Source organism: Wallemia ichthyophaga (genome assembly GCF_000400465.1).
Source record: "Wallemia ichthyophaga EXF-994 unplaced genomic scaffold scaffold27, whole genome shotgun sequence".
Lineage (NCBI taxonomy): Eukaryota > Fungi > Basidiomycota > Wallemiomycetes > Wallemiales > Wallemiaceae > Wallemia > Wallemia ichthyophaga.
In genome coordinates, this window is record NW_008806300.1 from 2,419 (window position 1) to 18,399 (window position 15,981).

The 15,981-nt window shown below is 29.2% G+C and overlaps 1 protein-coding gene, 2 non-coding genes and 1 pseudogene across 4 annotated transcripts; 3 read left to right on the plus strand and 1 right to left on the minus strand.

Moving 5' to 3' along the window:
- Positions 1-5,902: 5,902 nt before the first annotated feature.
- Positions 5,903-12,423, plus strand: J056_002808 (Cytochrome c oxidase subunit 2; the record flags this gene model as incomplete). The annotated part of the gene is made up of 2 exons (XM_009272073.1): positions 5,903-5,941; positions 12,169-12,423. 2 exons carry the CDS (start codon positions 5,903-5,905, stop codon positions 12,421-12,423), a joined length of 294 nt encoding a protein of 97 aa, XP_009270348.1.
- A 1,651-nt stretch (positions 12,424-14,074) lies between these two features.
- On the plus strand, positions 14,075-14,158 carry J056_004931 (annotated as a pseudogene). The gene has a single exon. The product of its transcript is annotated as a tRNA-OTHER (tRNA).
- A 191-nt stretch (positions 14,159-14,349) lies between these two features.
- J056_004948 lies at positions 14,350-14,421 on the minus strand. Its single transcript has one exon. It is a non-coding gene; the product is annotated as a tRNA-Ile (tRNA).
- A 1,043-nt stretch (positions 14,422-15,464) lies between these two features.
- J056_004942 lies at positions 15,465-15,535 on the plus strand. The gene has a single exon. It is a non-coding gene; the product is annotated as a tRNA-Gly (tRNA).
- Positions 15,536-15,981: the final 446 nt, after the last annotated feature.

The window sequence follows — 15,981 nt, forward strand, 5'->3', positions numbered from 1 at the left end:
GGTATCATCCTAGCTATAATTTAGTGTGTAGCTATAAAATATATTCAATAGCTAGATATATATATACAAAGTTTTTAATGGTACAATTTTATATTGTTATAATCCGTAAAAATTTGTACAATTAGCTAAATGTGAAACATTTTCAGAGACTATACAATACAATAATATGATATAGTCCGATATTATTATATATTTAATAATATAAGTTCACATTATAATAAGAGTGTAGTTTTAGACAATAGTATTCTTCAGTTATTAGTTTTATTTAGTAATTTCGTTCCTCTCTCATTATTAAATAAAAATTATACAACCAACTCATATAGTAAATCATTTGATGATAAAGGTTGGTTTTTACTGGTTTAACTGATGGCGAAGGATATTTTACAGCTGATATTAACAAGTCTAATACTACTAAATTAGGATAGGACTAAGATTTGGTTTACTAATGCATATTCGTGATATTGAATTACTACTTTCTTTTTCTGAATATTTAGGAAATATTGGTTATGTTAGAGCTGATCATAATAGAAACCAGGCAGTGTTTAATGTTAGTTCTATTCAAGAACTAGTAATGGTTATTAACCATTTTAACAGATATCCATTAGTTACATCTAAATTTCTAGCTTTTTATACTTTTAAATTAATTCATAATATTATTATCACTAAGCAGCATCTAAGTGTATCTGGTTTTGTTTTAGTATGTTCTTATATTAACATTTTAAATAAACCGTTATATCCAAAAAACTTGGTGAATTAACTAATGCTTTTGGTTGTTTATATGATGTTGTACAACATCATATAAACAACCAAAAGCATTAGTTAATTCACCAAGTTTTTTGGATATAACGGTTTATTTAAAATGTTAATATAAGAACATACTAAAACAAAACCAGATACACTTAGATGCTGCTTAGTGATAATAATATTATGAATTAATTTAAAAGTATAAAAAGCTAGAAATTTAGATGTAACTAATGGATATCTGTTAAAATGGTTAATAACCATTACTAGTTCTTGAATAGAACTAACATTAAACACTGCCTGGTTTCTATTATGATCAGCTCTAACATAACCAATATTTCCTAAATATTCAGAAAAAGAAAGTAGTAATTCAATATCACGAATATGCATTAGTAAACCAAATCTTAGTCCTATCCTAATTTAGTAGTAACTAATTAACCACTATTATAAAAATTTAATACCCCTCCCTAATATAATCCAATAACATAACTCTAAAAATAATTTATTATTTCTATTTATAATAAAACTAATACTTTTTTATTCTTATATAATAATATATCTAATATATCTAATATATCACTAATATTTTATATATTATTCGTCCATACATTTATTTTAACGTCAATATATACAATATCGTCCTAACATAAAATTTTATAAGTTAAAACAAACTTAGCATAATCTAATATTATATTAAAATATATATTATAAAGGTAGCTTAATTACGAATTTATTTTATTTTTTTTGAATTTCATTTATTATTTTTATTTTTTACTTTTAGGTAATTTTTTTAATTTCTATATGTTATTATTTTTATAATAGCAATTTTTTACGTTGTCATTTAAGTTGTTGTTTTTACAGCAATAATAGTATAATATTTATCTATTAAATTAGATATCTATATACTATTAGCTATTTTTTATTAAATTTATGCGTTTACTAAAATCACATCCATTATTAAGTTTAGTGAATAGTTACGTTGTTGATTCTCCACAACCAGCTAACATTAGTTACATGTGGAATTTTGGATCACTATTAGCAACTTGTCTTGGTTTACAATTAGTAACAGGTATCATCCTAGCTATAATTTAGTGTGTAGCTATAAAATATATTCAATAGCTAGATATATATATACAAAGTTTTTAATGGTACAATTTTATATTGTTATAATCCGTAAAAATTTGTACAATTAGCTAAATGTGAAACATTTTCAGAGACTATACAATACAATAATATGATATAGTCCGATATTATTATATATTTAATAATATAAGTTCACATTATAATAAGAGTGTAGTTTTAGACAATAGTATTCTTCAGTTATTAGTTTTATTTAGTAATTTCGTTCCTCTCTCATTATTAAATAAAAATTATACAACCAACTCATATAGTAAATCATTTGATGATAAAGGTTGGTTTTTACTGGTTTAACTGATGGCGAAGGATATTTTACAGCTGATATTAACAAGTCTAATACTACTAAATTAGGATAGGACTAAGATTTGGTTTACTAATGCATATTCGTGATATTGAATTACTACTTTCTTTTTCTGAATATTTAGGAAATATTGGTTATGTTAGAGCTGATCATAATAGAAACCAGGCAGTGTTTAATGTTAGTTCTATTCAAGAACTAGTAATGGTTATTAACCATTTTAACAGATATCCATTAGTTACATCTAAATTTCTAGCTTTTTATACTTTTAAATTAATTCATAATATTATTATCACTAAGCAGCATCTAAGTGTATCTGGTTTTGTTTTAGTATGTTCTTATATTAACATTTTAAATAAACCGTTATATCCAAAAAACTTGGTGAATTAACTAATGCTTTTGGTTGTTTATATGATGTTGTACAACATCATATATCTTAGGTAAAGTAAATCCATTCTGGCTTCTTTGTAGGTGAAGGTTGTCTTACTTTTCGTAAACAATATAGACCTCGGGTGTTAATTATGATATTTGGTTGATGGCTGAAATTGGTCAATTAACTAAAGACTTATATGTTTTAGAAGCTATTCGTGACCTATTAGGATTTGGTAAAATTTACCATGAAAATAAACGTGGCTTATCTAAAATTAGATTTGATTCATCAGAATCATTAACATCTTTTATCCAGTTTTTACATGAATATCCTCTAACAGGATTCAAACGTAAACAATTTGGATTAAAGCATTCAAATTAATTACGGAAATGCCTAAATCTGTTGAAAGAGAAGCATTACTTTTGGATATTCTGGGTCAATTGTCAGGTCTTACTAAGTCTTAAATTTTACTTAGAATTATTATTATTATCTTTATTAATTTTTAATACCCCTTACTTATCATTTATCCTATCTTATTATAATAGAACTAATGGCACTACACACCTAACGTAGACTTAGCATTCATTAGTGTAGAGCATATTATGAGAGATGTTAACTACGGTTGGTTACTAAGATACATGCATGCTAATGGTGCTTCTTTCTTCTTCATTTTTGTATACTTACACATTGGAAGAGGATTATACTACGGATCATACAGAGCTCCTAGAACACTTGTATGGAGTATTGGAGTAATTATCTTCATCCTTATGATGGCTACAGCCTTCTTGGGTTTAACAAATATTAGCCCAACATGTCAATTAATGGTCATTACTATGGTATATTTAGTTCTGTTATCTAACTACTTTTCAAACACTAATATTACGGATTCTGGTTTGGTAAAACTATTAAATAATTTTAACTTAAAACCTGTAATTGTTATTGATAATCTACAGGAATTATCTACTAAAGTTATGGCACCTAAACTATTAAGAGACCTAGGTGGTATTTATTTAATTTATAATAAAATCACTGGTGAAAAATATGTCGGAAGTGCTATTGTAGGTAATTTATACAAAAGATTTTATAAACATTTATATGGTGGGCAAGGAAATAGACTAGTCAAAGAGGCTGTAGATCAACATGGTCTATAAAACTTTGTATTCATGCAACTAAAATCAGTTGATGCTGATCCTCTTAGTGGAGAAACAGATAAACATTTCTTACTAGAAAATTATTTTTTAGAATTATTTAAACCGGAATATAATATTGCAACATTATCTCAAAATACATACGGATATCATCACACAGAAGAAACAAAACAAAAAATGCGTGATAATTATTCTAATGAGAGAAGAGAACAAATTGGTTCATTAAACAGAGGTAAAAATTTATCTGATGAAACAAGAGAAAAAGTAAGACAAGCTGCTTAGGGCCTATGTCTGAAGAACATAAACAAAAATCTATTTCAAATGAAAGACCTCTTTTAATTACTGATATTTCTGATACATCTTTCTCAAAAGCTATCTTTATGAGTAACATTCTTGTTGCTGCTAATCATATTGGTTGCGATGATAAAACTATCAGAAGAGCTCTTAAAGCAAATGGTGTTGTTAAGAAACAGTGGTTAGTTAAGGATTATTTACATTGTTAGCTGTTTTTGGCATAGTCATAGTTTTTATTATATAAATTTCAAAACCCCTCTAAGCAACTTACACAAGAAAATTAGAGTGTATAACTAAAAACTATTAATACTTACAAAGTATTGAATCGTTTACATATATTTACGATTTGGCGATACTAGTGAATACGGTTAAAGATAAAAGTTATTTATCCAGACCGTCGGTTTTGTGTAAAATCGCTACAGACTGGGTCACTAGTAGGTGTCTGAAATGACGCTTAATGTACAGTCGAGTTTCCGCATATTATATATATATGTTCAAGGCCCAGAATGACGTTTATTTATGTTAATAGCATGATTTACTGACTGGGTACAACTACTACTAATAATAACTTAAAATATTGGTAGAAGGGAAATTGTATGTTCTTCCTTATGGGCAGATGTCTCTATGGGGTGCTACAGTAATTACTAACTTACTTAGTGCGATCCCTTGGCTAGGAAGCCCATTAGTAGAATTCGTTTCAAATTTTATTTACTTTGACTTATTTAGTTTTACTATTCTTTTATTTTCCTTAATTGGAACTCACAGACTTAAAAGAAAATTAGTAGATTCTAGAGTTAAAGAATTATTAAGTATTTCACCAAAATTCTTAGCATTATTTGCTGGATTTGTAGATGGTGATGGTTATATTGCTACTATCCAAAGACGTGGTTATGTAGAGTGTTATTTAGCTATCGAGGTAGGTATTGTTGATATGTCAACTTTAAACTATTTCAGAGAAGTTTTAGGTGTTGGTAAAGTTAAACATGTTCAAAGAGCTTCAAGAAATGATACTGCTTTGTACACTGTTAATTTAACTGATTTAATTAATACTATTGTTCCTCTATTTGTTTACCATCAGATTACTTTTTTAACTTCTACAAGACGTCATCAATATAACAGACTATTATATGTTATTGAAAATGGTATCAAAAATTACGATGATTTACCAGAAAATCCTCCTATTTCTCAATACTTATTTCTTAATGAAATTGTTCCTTCAAACTATTTAGCTATTTCATTCTTTGATAGTTGGATTGTTGGGTTTATTATGGCAGATGGTAGTTTCAGTTACACAGAAAACATGAAATCAGCAAATTTCTCCATTAAACAAAGAACTCAACAAGGTTTATTGGAAGCTATTCTATTAAGATTAGGTTCTTCACGTAATTTAACTATTATTCCGGAAATCGGTAATTGGCAAGAAAGACAATTACTTATGGTTTCATCAATTACAGATATTCAGGCTGTTATTAATTTCTTTTCATTCTCGGACGTTCACCCTCTTATTGGAGACAAAGCCGAATCTTACAAAAGATGGCTGATTGCTCTAAGGGATAGTAGTCGTTATGGAAGTTTAAATTTCCCACCTATTGACTAATTTTTATAACCTTATAATACCTTATACCCCTCCCGGAACGAATTATAAACTATTATATGCTAGAAATAAATTATGAATTATATAGTACATTAAGATGTAATAATCTATATAAAATTATAACTAGCAAATTTATTATAAATTTCAAAGAATATACATGTTTTCATTTAAAATGAATGAGATATTCTATTCTTGCATTATATTATAACTTGCAAGACAATGGGGGAGGCTTTAGTGTTAATAATGCTACTCTAAATAGATTCTTCAGTCTTCACTACTTATTACCATTTGTATTAGCCGCATTAGCAATTATGCATATGATGGCATTACATACACACGGTTCATCAAACCCAACAGGTGTAAGTGCTAACAGTGACAGATTAGCAATGCACCCATACTTCACGTTCAAAGACTTAGTGACTATTTTTCTATTCTTCTTAGTATTCTCACTATTTGTATTCTACGCACCTAATAAACTAGGTTTTATCGGCCTAAATAACAATAATGTTATTGATATCAATTTTACTAAAATTATGGAACTAGTATTACTACTCTTAGTTTTTACTAAACCATATGGAATTCCCAATTCCTCAGAGACTTTACTTAAAAGTACTTCTTTAATTTCTAAAGATCCATATCCTGATAGTAGTCAATTTTATTTTTGGCTAGCTGGTTTAATTGATGGTGATGGTTATTTAGGTGTATATAGTAATGGAACACCATCAGGTGAGATCACCCTTGGTGAACATGATTTATCTACTTTAGAATATATTAGAAACAAAATCGGTGGAAATCTTGGTAAACGTACAGGTAAAAGAGCCTGGCGTTGGAGATCTTCAGCTAAAAGAGTATTATTACCCTTGGTTCAAAATCTAAACGGTAAACTACTTTTAAGTTCTAAACATGATCAATTAATCACTTTATTCTCACACTTTAATCTTCCAAATCCTATTACAAATAATTTATTGTCTTCTAACACAGCTTGGTTATCAGGATTTTTTGATGCTGAAGGATACCTATCTATTAGAAATATCAGTACTTTAACCTTAAGTATTGGTCAAAAAGATAGAAATATTCTTCAAAATATTGTCGATGTGTTCAAAGTAGGTACTATCTACCATGACATTTCAAGTGATACTTATAATTATGTAATTACAGACTAAAATAGCCTGTTGGTGCTAATTAATTATTTTGACAAATATCCATTATTAACTTCTAAATCATCGGATCTAGAAATGATCAAGAAACTTGCACTAATGAAAGTTAATAAAGAGCACTTACAAAAACACCCTTGCCATGATTATTTTTATCAATTAGTGCAGGAATTCAAAGACAGGAACAAAACAAAGTCCTAAATCAAAATAAATAATTATTTTGATTTACAGCACCCTGACAACTACATCCCAGCTAACCCTATGAGTACACCAGCATCAATTGTACCTGAATGGTAAATCTAACGTAATAAAAAATTTATGTGCCATTCTAAAACTAAAATATATGCTAGAACTGTTAAATGTTTTGTACTAATAATATGTAAGAATCAAAACTATAGAGCAGTATCAGCAAATTTATCAATTTCAGAGACTATAATAAAATTTAGTCCTTTATAAACTTATTTAAAGTTTAATATTTTGACCTATTACCATTCTATGCTATTCTAAGATCTATCCCGAACAAATTGTTAGGAGTGCTAGCAATGTTTGGTTCTCTGCTAATCTTATTGGCAATGCCTATTTTAGATACTTCTAGAGTTAGAGGTGCTCAGTTTAGACCATTCATGAGAATTGCTTTCTGGTTATTTGTAGCTAACCTACTTATCTTGGGATTCATCGGGGGAGAACACCCTGAAGACCCATACATCGGAGTAGGAGCTGCAAGTACAGCCTTTTATTTCGGATGGTTCTTATTCATCGTGCCTGCGATTGGTGTGTTAGAAAACACATTAGCTGATCTAGGAAGTAACAAATAATATTTATAACCCTTTAAAACTTTTAATACCCCTCCCTGAATTATAATTATAAATTATAAAATTAAACCAATAATTACATATTTTTTTTAATGGTCATCCATACATTATATAATTAAGTAATAAAAAAATTAGTAAAAAAGTGTATATTTATGAAATAATATAAATTATCAAAAAATATAGGTAATATTGAAGAGTAATTTATTTACTTAAGAAGATTATTAAGGATATTAATAATTGAGTTATTTGTATGAGTTTAAGCTTGGCTCAGCTTGAATACTATCTAATAGCTAGACATGCGAGTCGTACGAGGATAATATATAAATTATTCTAGTGGCGTGAAGGTGAGTAATGGTATAATTAGGACACCTAGACCCGTCTTAAATGGATGATAAGGGGAATTTTATTTTTATAGGATTCTTTGAAAGGGTTGTACTTGGTTTAGGTTCTGTTATATTCTAAGTAGCTAGTTGGTAGGGTAACTGCTTACCAAGGCTATGATTAGTAGTCAGTCTGAAAGGATGTATGGCCACAGTGGGTAATAAACCCATCATGTTATATTTAGCATGCAGCAGTCGGTAAAATTGGTCAATGCTTGAAAAAGTGAACCAGCTAATTAGATTACGTATAATCATCGTATACGTAGTAGGATATATTCATAATGAGAATCTATATCTGAGTAGTCCTTGACAATTCTGGTGCCAGCATCAGCGGTAATACCAGAAGGGCGAGTATCAAGCATAATAAATAGGCGTAAAGGGATCGCAGACGGTTTTAATATTTCTTATATTTAGGAAACTTATTGAAACTAGAATCTAATGGGTGTTTTGAGCACGTTGGGAGTAGGGGTAAAATCCGTTGAGACTCAAAAGACTACTAAAAGCGAAAGCACAAAACAATTAAAGATTGACGTTGAGGATCGAAAGCATGGGTAGCAAAAGAGATTAGAGACCTCTGATAGTCCATGCCGTAAACGATGTCTGTTCATATGTAGCAATTTTTCCGCTATATATTTAGTTAGCACATTAAACAGACCGCCTGAACAGTACATTCCCAAGAATGAAAATCAAAAGTTTTAACCGCAGGCTAGTACACGGGGTGAAGCATGTTATTTAATTCGATAACCCGCGTATAACCTTACTATCTCTTGTATATTTAGATTTTTATCTATTTACAGGTGTTGCATGGTTGTCGTCAGTTCGTGCTTAATAGTGTTTGGTTAAGTCCGCTAACGAACGCAATCCTTATGTTTAATTTATACATAAACAATGATTAGATTAACATCTAATTTTAAAGGAGTATGACTAATCATCATGACCCTTATGAGATAGGCTATAGACGTGCCACAAAATTAATAACAATATCATTTATTTGTATGAGTTTAAGCTTGGCTCAGCTTGAATACTATCTAATAGCTAGACATGCGAGTCGTACGAGGATAATATATAAATTATTCTAGTGGCGTGAAGGTGAGTAATGGTATAATTAGGACACCTAGACCCGTCTTAAATGGATGATAAGGGGAATTTTATTTTTATAGGATTCTTTGAAAGGGTTGTACTTGGTTTAGGTTCTGTTATATTCTAAGTAGCTAGTTGGTAGGGTAACTGCTTACCAAGGCTATGATTAGTAGTCAGTCTGAAAGGATGTATGGCCACAGTGGGTAATAAACCCATCATGTTATATTTAGCATGCAGCAGTCGGTAAAATTGGTCAATGCTTGAAAAAGTGAACCAGCTAATTAGATTACGTATAATCATCGTATACGTAGTAGGATATATTCATAATGAGAATCTATATCTGAGTAGTCCTTGACAATTCTGGTGCCAGCATCAGCGGTAATACCAGAAGGGCGAGTATCAAGCATAATAAATAGGCGTAAAGGGATCGCAGACGGTTTTAATATTTCTTATATTTAGGAAACTTATTGAAACTAGAATCTAATGGGTGTTTTGAGCACGTTGGGAGTAGGGGTAAAATCCGTTGAGACTCAAAAGACTACTAAAAGCGAAAGCACAAAACAATTAAAGATTGACGTTGAGGATCGAAAGCATGGGTAGCAAAAGAGATTAGAGACCTCTGATAGTCCATGCCGTAAACGATGTCTGTTCATATGTAGCAATTTTTCCGCTATATATTTAGTTAGCACATTAAACAGACCGCCTGAACAGTACATTCCCAAGAATGAAAATCAAAAGTTTTAACCGCAGGCTAGTACACGGGGTGAAGCATGTTATTTAATTCGATAACCCGCGTATAACCTTACTATCTCTTGTATATTTAGATTTTTATCTATTTACAGGTGTTGCATGGTTGTCGTCAGTTCGTGCTTAATAGTGTTTGGTTAAGTCCGCTAACGAACGCAATCCTTATGTTTAATTTATACATAAACAATGATTAGATTAACATCTAATTTTAAAGGAGTATGACTAATCATCATGACCCTTATGAGATAGGCTATAGACGTGCCACAAAATTAATAACAATATCATAGCAAATTTATATTTTTTAATAGGAAAAAAGAGCTAATGATCAAATATTAATGAGTATGAATTATATGCTGCAATTCGCATATATGAAATAGGAATCCCGAGTAATCGTTTATCAGGATCGGAACGGTGAAACGAACTCTAGCCTGGGCATAAACCGCTCGTCACAAGCGTTAAGATGATTTATAATGAATATAAATAAAAACCTCAAATAATTTAAGATTTTAAAAAAGTCTTATTTTATTAAGGATAATCAGTTTGTAGAGTTGTGATCATCAAGATGCTTGAAGTCGAAACTGGTCACGGTAGGGGAACCTGCCGTGGTATCATTAAAATTAATTAAACCCCTTCAATATTATTATTAATTTTTAATTTTATATAAACAAGTCGTTCCTACATTAATTTATTTTATTTCAATATTATAGGTAACAAATAATTTTTTCTACTTTATTAAGACGGTAGCTGAGTGGTTTAGCGTGCACTTTACACGTGTGATACAAGAGTTCGAATCTCTTTCGTCTTATTATTTAACAATGCCCATCATTATTATAATGTGATTTTTTACTATTAAATTAGTAATTATTTCAGATTGCTATAAAAGCATTATATGATTGATCCTATTATTAGGGCACTTATATTATTTTTAAATTTTATTTTTAATTGATTATAAGTGTGATTTGTATTTAAAAGATTATGAATTTTCTTTTAAACTGGTTAGTTCCCGTGTATAATGATGCCCCTGAACCATGGAAATTATCTTTCCAAGATGGAGCAAGTCCTACATTTGAAGGAATTACCGAATTACATGATACCATTTTCTTCTACCTAGTTGTTATTGGTGTAGGAGTTTTCTGGATCATGGGAGTTACAATGATTAACTTCAGTGAATCAAAATCACAAATTGTTTACAAACACTTTAACCACGGTACTCTTATCGAGTTAGTTTGGACAATTACACCTGCATTTATCTTAATTGCTATCGCATTCCCTAGCTTCAAATTACTATATCTTATGGATTCTATTACTAGAACGATTTTTAACACTATTATGTCTAAATCAATCGTTTTATTTAAATCTACTGTTCAATCATTTTCAATAGCTATTGAAAGAGCTAAACCGATTTTCATTAAAAATATCACTACACCTTGTACCGCTATTGTACCATATGGTGTTATGGGGAATTCTAATGGAATCAAATTAAGTCAATATGCTAGAGATATTACTGTACTAACTGAAACTATGCGTGATCAAATTATTGGTCACATCTTGGGAGATGGTTCACTAACTAAATCATATACTTCTAAGAATGCATACTTTGTTTTCACACAGACATCTAAGCGTTTTTTCTATATTATGCATATTTTTTCAATTTTAGGTCCACTTTGCCTAAAATTACCAACATTAGGTTGTAGTTTACGTAAAGGAATTAGAAGTTACTATCTTCAAATTCACTCACGTAGTTACCCATTTTTTAGTAATCTGTACAATTTATTTTACTTCGATGGTATTAATCCAAATCCCGTAAAAAGAATTCCTACAGATCTTCTATTTTACTTAAACCCTAATGTTCTGGCAGTATGGTGCATGGATGATGGAAATTTCTCTCCAAGCGGTTTCTATCTTCACACTAATAATTTTAGTTTTAATGATGTATATAAATTAGCTGCTATGCTTCACTATGTTTTTGAATTAACTGTGAATGTTCAAAGATTTGATGGAAAACCTGTTCTTTATGTTCCAGCTAAGCAATTACCTAAATTTTATGCTTTAGTTAAGCCTTATATTTTGCCTGAGTTTGCCTACAAGTTTAGACACCAAGTATTGACACAGTATGATTAATACCGAGTCCCACTTTTATATTAAATTTATAATACCCCTTCCTATTTTTACAGTATTACAAATTTATAAAGTGAAACACATTTTACGAAGCTAAGATCGTTTTTAAGTTATTTAGTACTAGTATAATAGTGATAACCTAAATAATTACGTATCAGCTGTATTAAAAATATTTTCAGAGACTATAGCATATTGAATATTTTATTAATATTAAAATATAGTCCTTTTTTCAATATTTTAACTCTAAAAGTTTTGAAAATATTAGGAGGTAATTTCACCATCTATGACAATCAAGGTTAACGGTGCTCAGTGGTACTGGTCTTACGAGTACTCTGATTACTTGAATGAAGAAGGAGAATCCCTGGAATTCGATAGTTACATGGTACCTGAATCTGATTTAGAATTAGGTCAATTAAGACTACTTGATGTTGACGCACCAGTTGTAGTACCTGTTGATACTCATATCAGATTTATTGTTACAGCTAATGACGTTATCCATGACTTTGCTGTTCCATCTCTAGGATTAAAAATCGATGCAACACCCGGTTAATAAACGGCCGGTTAAAAATTTACTAAAATGCTAATACGTTACTAATAATATGATTATTACTTTAAAAAAGTAAAAATATAATCATTTATCTAATTAGCAAATATTTTTTATATTTCAGAGGCTATTTTAAGAAATAGTCCATTTAAATTATCAAATAATTTATAAAATTTGCGTTTAAATCAAACTTCGGTATTAATCCAGAGAGAAGGTACTTACTATGGACAATGTAGTGAAATTTGTGGAGCTTACCACGCATTTATGCCTATCCAAATTCAGGCGGTATCACTAGATAAGTATTTAAGCTGGTTAGATAGCCAATTCTAGATTTACCTATTATTAAAATTATTAAACCCCTTCCAAAATAGGAATATATACACAATTATATTCTTAGTTGATTTTATCAAATTGAAAACACTTTACAGTGTGTACCTTATAGTCTAATTTAACTTTTATATTATATATAATTATAGTTAATCTTAGACGTTTTTACTAAAATATATAATAAATTTATATATTTTATGTAGTTTATATTAAGTTATTTTTATAAAATGTTTACATTATTAAACCTTGTTGAAATTCTTATTGTATTAGTTCCTGTTCTTCTAGCTGTTGCTTTTATGACTATTTTAGAAAGAAAAGTTATGGGTAGCATGCAAAGAAGAGTTGGTCCAAATAGAGTAGGATACTATGGTGTTCTACAGCCGTTCGCCGATGCCCTTAAATTAGTAGTTAAAGAAAATGTTATTCCATCACACTCAGCTAAAACATTATTCTTCCTTGCTCCTATTATTGTTTTATTAACTAGTTTATTAGGATGGGGAGTTATGCCTTTTGGTACCGGATTAGTTATTGGAGATTATCCATTAGGATTATACTTTACATTAGCAATTGGTGCTTTAGGTATTTATGGTGTATTATTAGCTGGATGGAGTGCTAACTCTAAATATGCATTCATTGGATCATTAAGATCTACAGCTCAGTTAATTAGTTACGAATTAGTATTCAGTTCATGTTTACTAGCAGTATTATTCTTATGTGGTACATTAAATTACACTAGAATGATCGAAACACAACAAGCTGTATGGTTTATTTTCCCATTATTACCATTATTTGTTATGTACTTTATTTCAGTATTAGCAGAAACTAACAGAACACCTTTTGATCTTGTAGAAGCCGAATCTGAACTTGTTAGTGGATTTATGACAGAACACGGATCTCTTGTATTCGTATTCTTCTTCCTAGGAGAATACTCATCTATTGTAGGTATGTCAGCGCTAACAGCATATATGTTCTTAGGAGGATATAATATGCCCGAATTATTTGTAAATGATACTATGATCAATATTCAAGGATTTATTCTTGGACTTAAAACATGTATTTCTTGTATTCTATTCGTATGGTTCAGAGCATCTCTACCTAGATTAAGATATGACCAATTAATGGTATTCTGTTGGTGTAATATGTTACCATTAGCTATTGCTATTATCATGTTAATTCCAAGTATCTTATTAGCATTCGATATTATGCCATACTAATAACTAAATTAACCCTTTTATATAAATTTAATACCCCTTCAGAATCATAATAACTATAATAACCATAATAAAGGTATTATAAAATTTTATTTTTTATATAATTAGTTATAGGTAATGCGAGTATGCTGTAATTGGTAGCCAGGTGATCGTTAAGTGATCAAGGTAATAATACCGTGCCGGTTCGAGTCCGGCTGCTCGTAATAAAATATTAGTAAACTCACATTATTTTATAATTAAATAATAATAATATGTATAGACGACTTAATTTAAATAATAACATGTATAAATAACTAAACTACAATATACATAATTTATATGGTGATATTTATATTTAATATTAATAATTAAATATATTTTTTGTTATAGATTATAATATTTAATATTTATGATATGATCCGGAAAGGAATTGAACCTAATACCTTACAGTTATCGGCTGTACGTTCTACCATTAAACTACCAGATCTTATATAATTACGATAATCGAAAAATTTAGCAAATAATCAATAATTTACCTTTAGAAAAAATAAAAAATAAAAATTAAAGGTAAAAGTTAAAGTTTGAATTTTATAATAATTTATTAATAAATATGCACAACTTATTTATGATCAACTCTCCATTAGAGCAATTCGGTGTTGTCAGTCTATTGGAGTTTAGACTACCATTTAATGGTACAGTTTTAAGTTTAACTAACTTAGGACTATATTCTATCATCATTGTTGTTTTAATCTTAGGTGGACATTTTCTATCTACTAACAACAAAGGTCTAGTAAGTAGCCCATGGTCTCTTACATTTGAAAGCCTATATACTACTCTACAATCAATGGTTAAAGACCAAATTGGATCAAGATACGAATCATACTTACCTTTTGTATACGGATTATTTATTTTCATCCTAGTTGCTAACGTTAATGGTAACATCCCTTACGGATTTACTATTACTACATCTGCTATTGTTTCATTAGGATTCAGTTGTATGATTTTCTCATCTGTTACTATTCTTGGATTATTCAGACATGGTATCCACTTCTTCAGTTACTTTGTTCCTGCTGGTACACCATTAGCATTAGTACCATTACTAGTATTAATCGAATTAATTTCATACTTTGCTAGAGCTGTATCATTAGGAGTACGTCTATTTGCTAACATGGTAGCTGGACATATTTTACTAAAAATTCTAGCATCATTCTTATTTGGACTATTTAACTCATCATTATTAGTAGCTACATTAACTCTAATCCCATTTGCATTATTTGTTGCATTAATTGGACTAGAATTAGCAGTAAGTGTTATCCAAGCATACGTATTCACTATTTTAACTTGTTCTTACATTAAAGATGCTCTAGATCTTCACTAGTTAAATAATAGTAATATTATACTAATATATAATAACCCTTTTATAATTAATTAAACCCCTTTTTATATAATATATAATTATTAGATAATTAAAGGTAATCTGGTTATTTAATTTTTTTAAGTTATTTTATTTAACACTTATATTCTACCAAGGCATGTGTCGTATAATGGCAATATAGTGGTCTTCCATATCATTGACGTGGGTTCGATTCCCACCACATGTATTTTTTGTAATATAAATTAATTCTATTATTATTTTAAAAAATTTAATTAATTATTTTACATTGTGACTTTTTAGTAATGCTATTATTAGCTTTAATTATTTTAGTTGTTGTTTTAGCAACAAGTTCCTCAGAAAACAGATCTACTGTTTCATTTGTTTACAATCCGGTTAAATTAATTGTATTATCATTAATTTTATCAATTGTATTAATTATTTCCGCTATTTCATCTTGCCCATTAGATTTAACAGTTTCTCTCTTTAGTGGACTATATCAAACATCATATGTAACATTAGCATTTGATTTACTATTATTTGTTAGTTCAGCATTAGTTTTAACATCATGGCCTCAATTTAAATCGAATAAATACTTATCTCATTTTAATAATTTTAAAATGAACGATTATAGTCTTATTGTTTTATTTTCTATTATTGGTGGATCATTCTTAT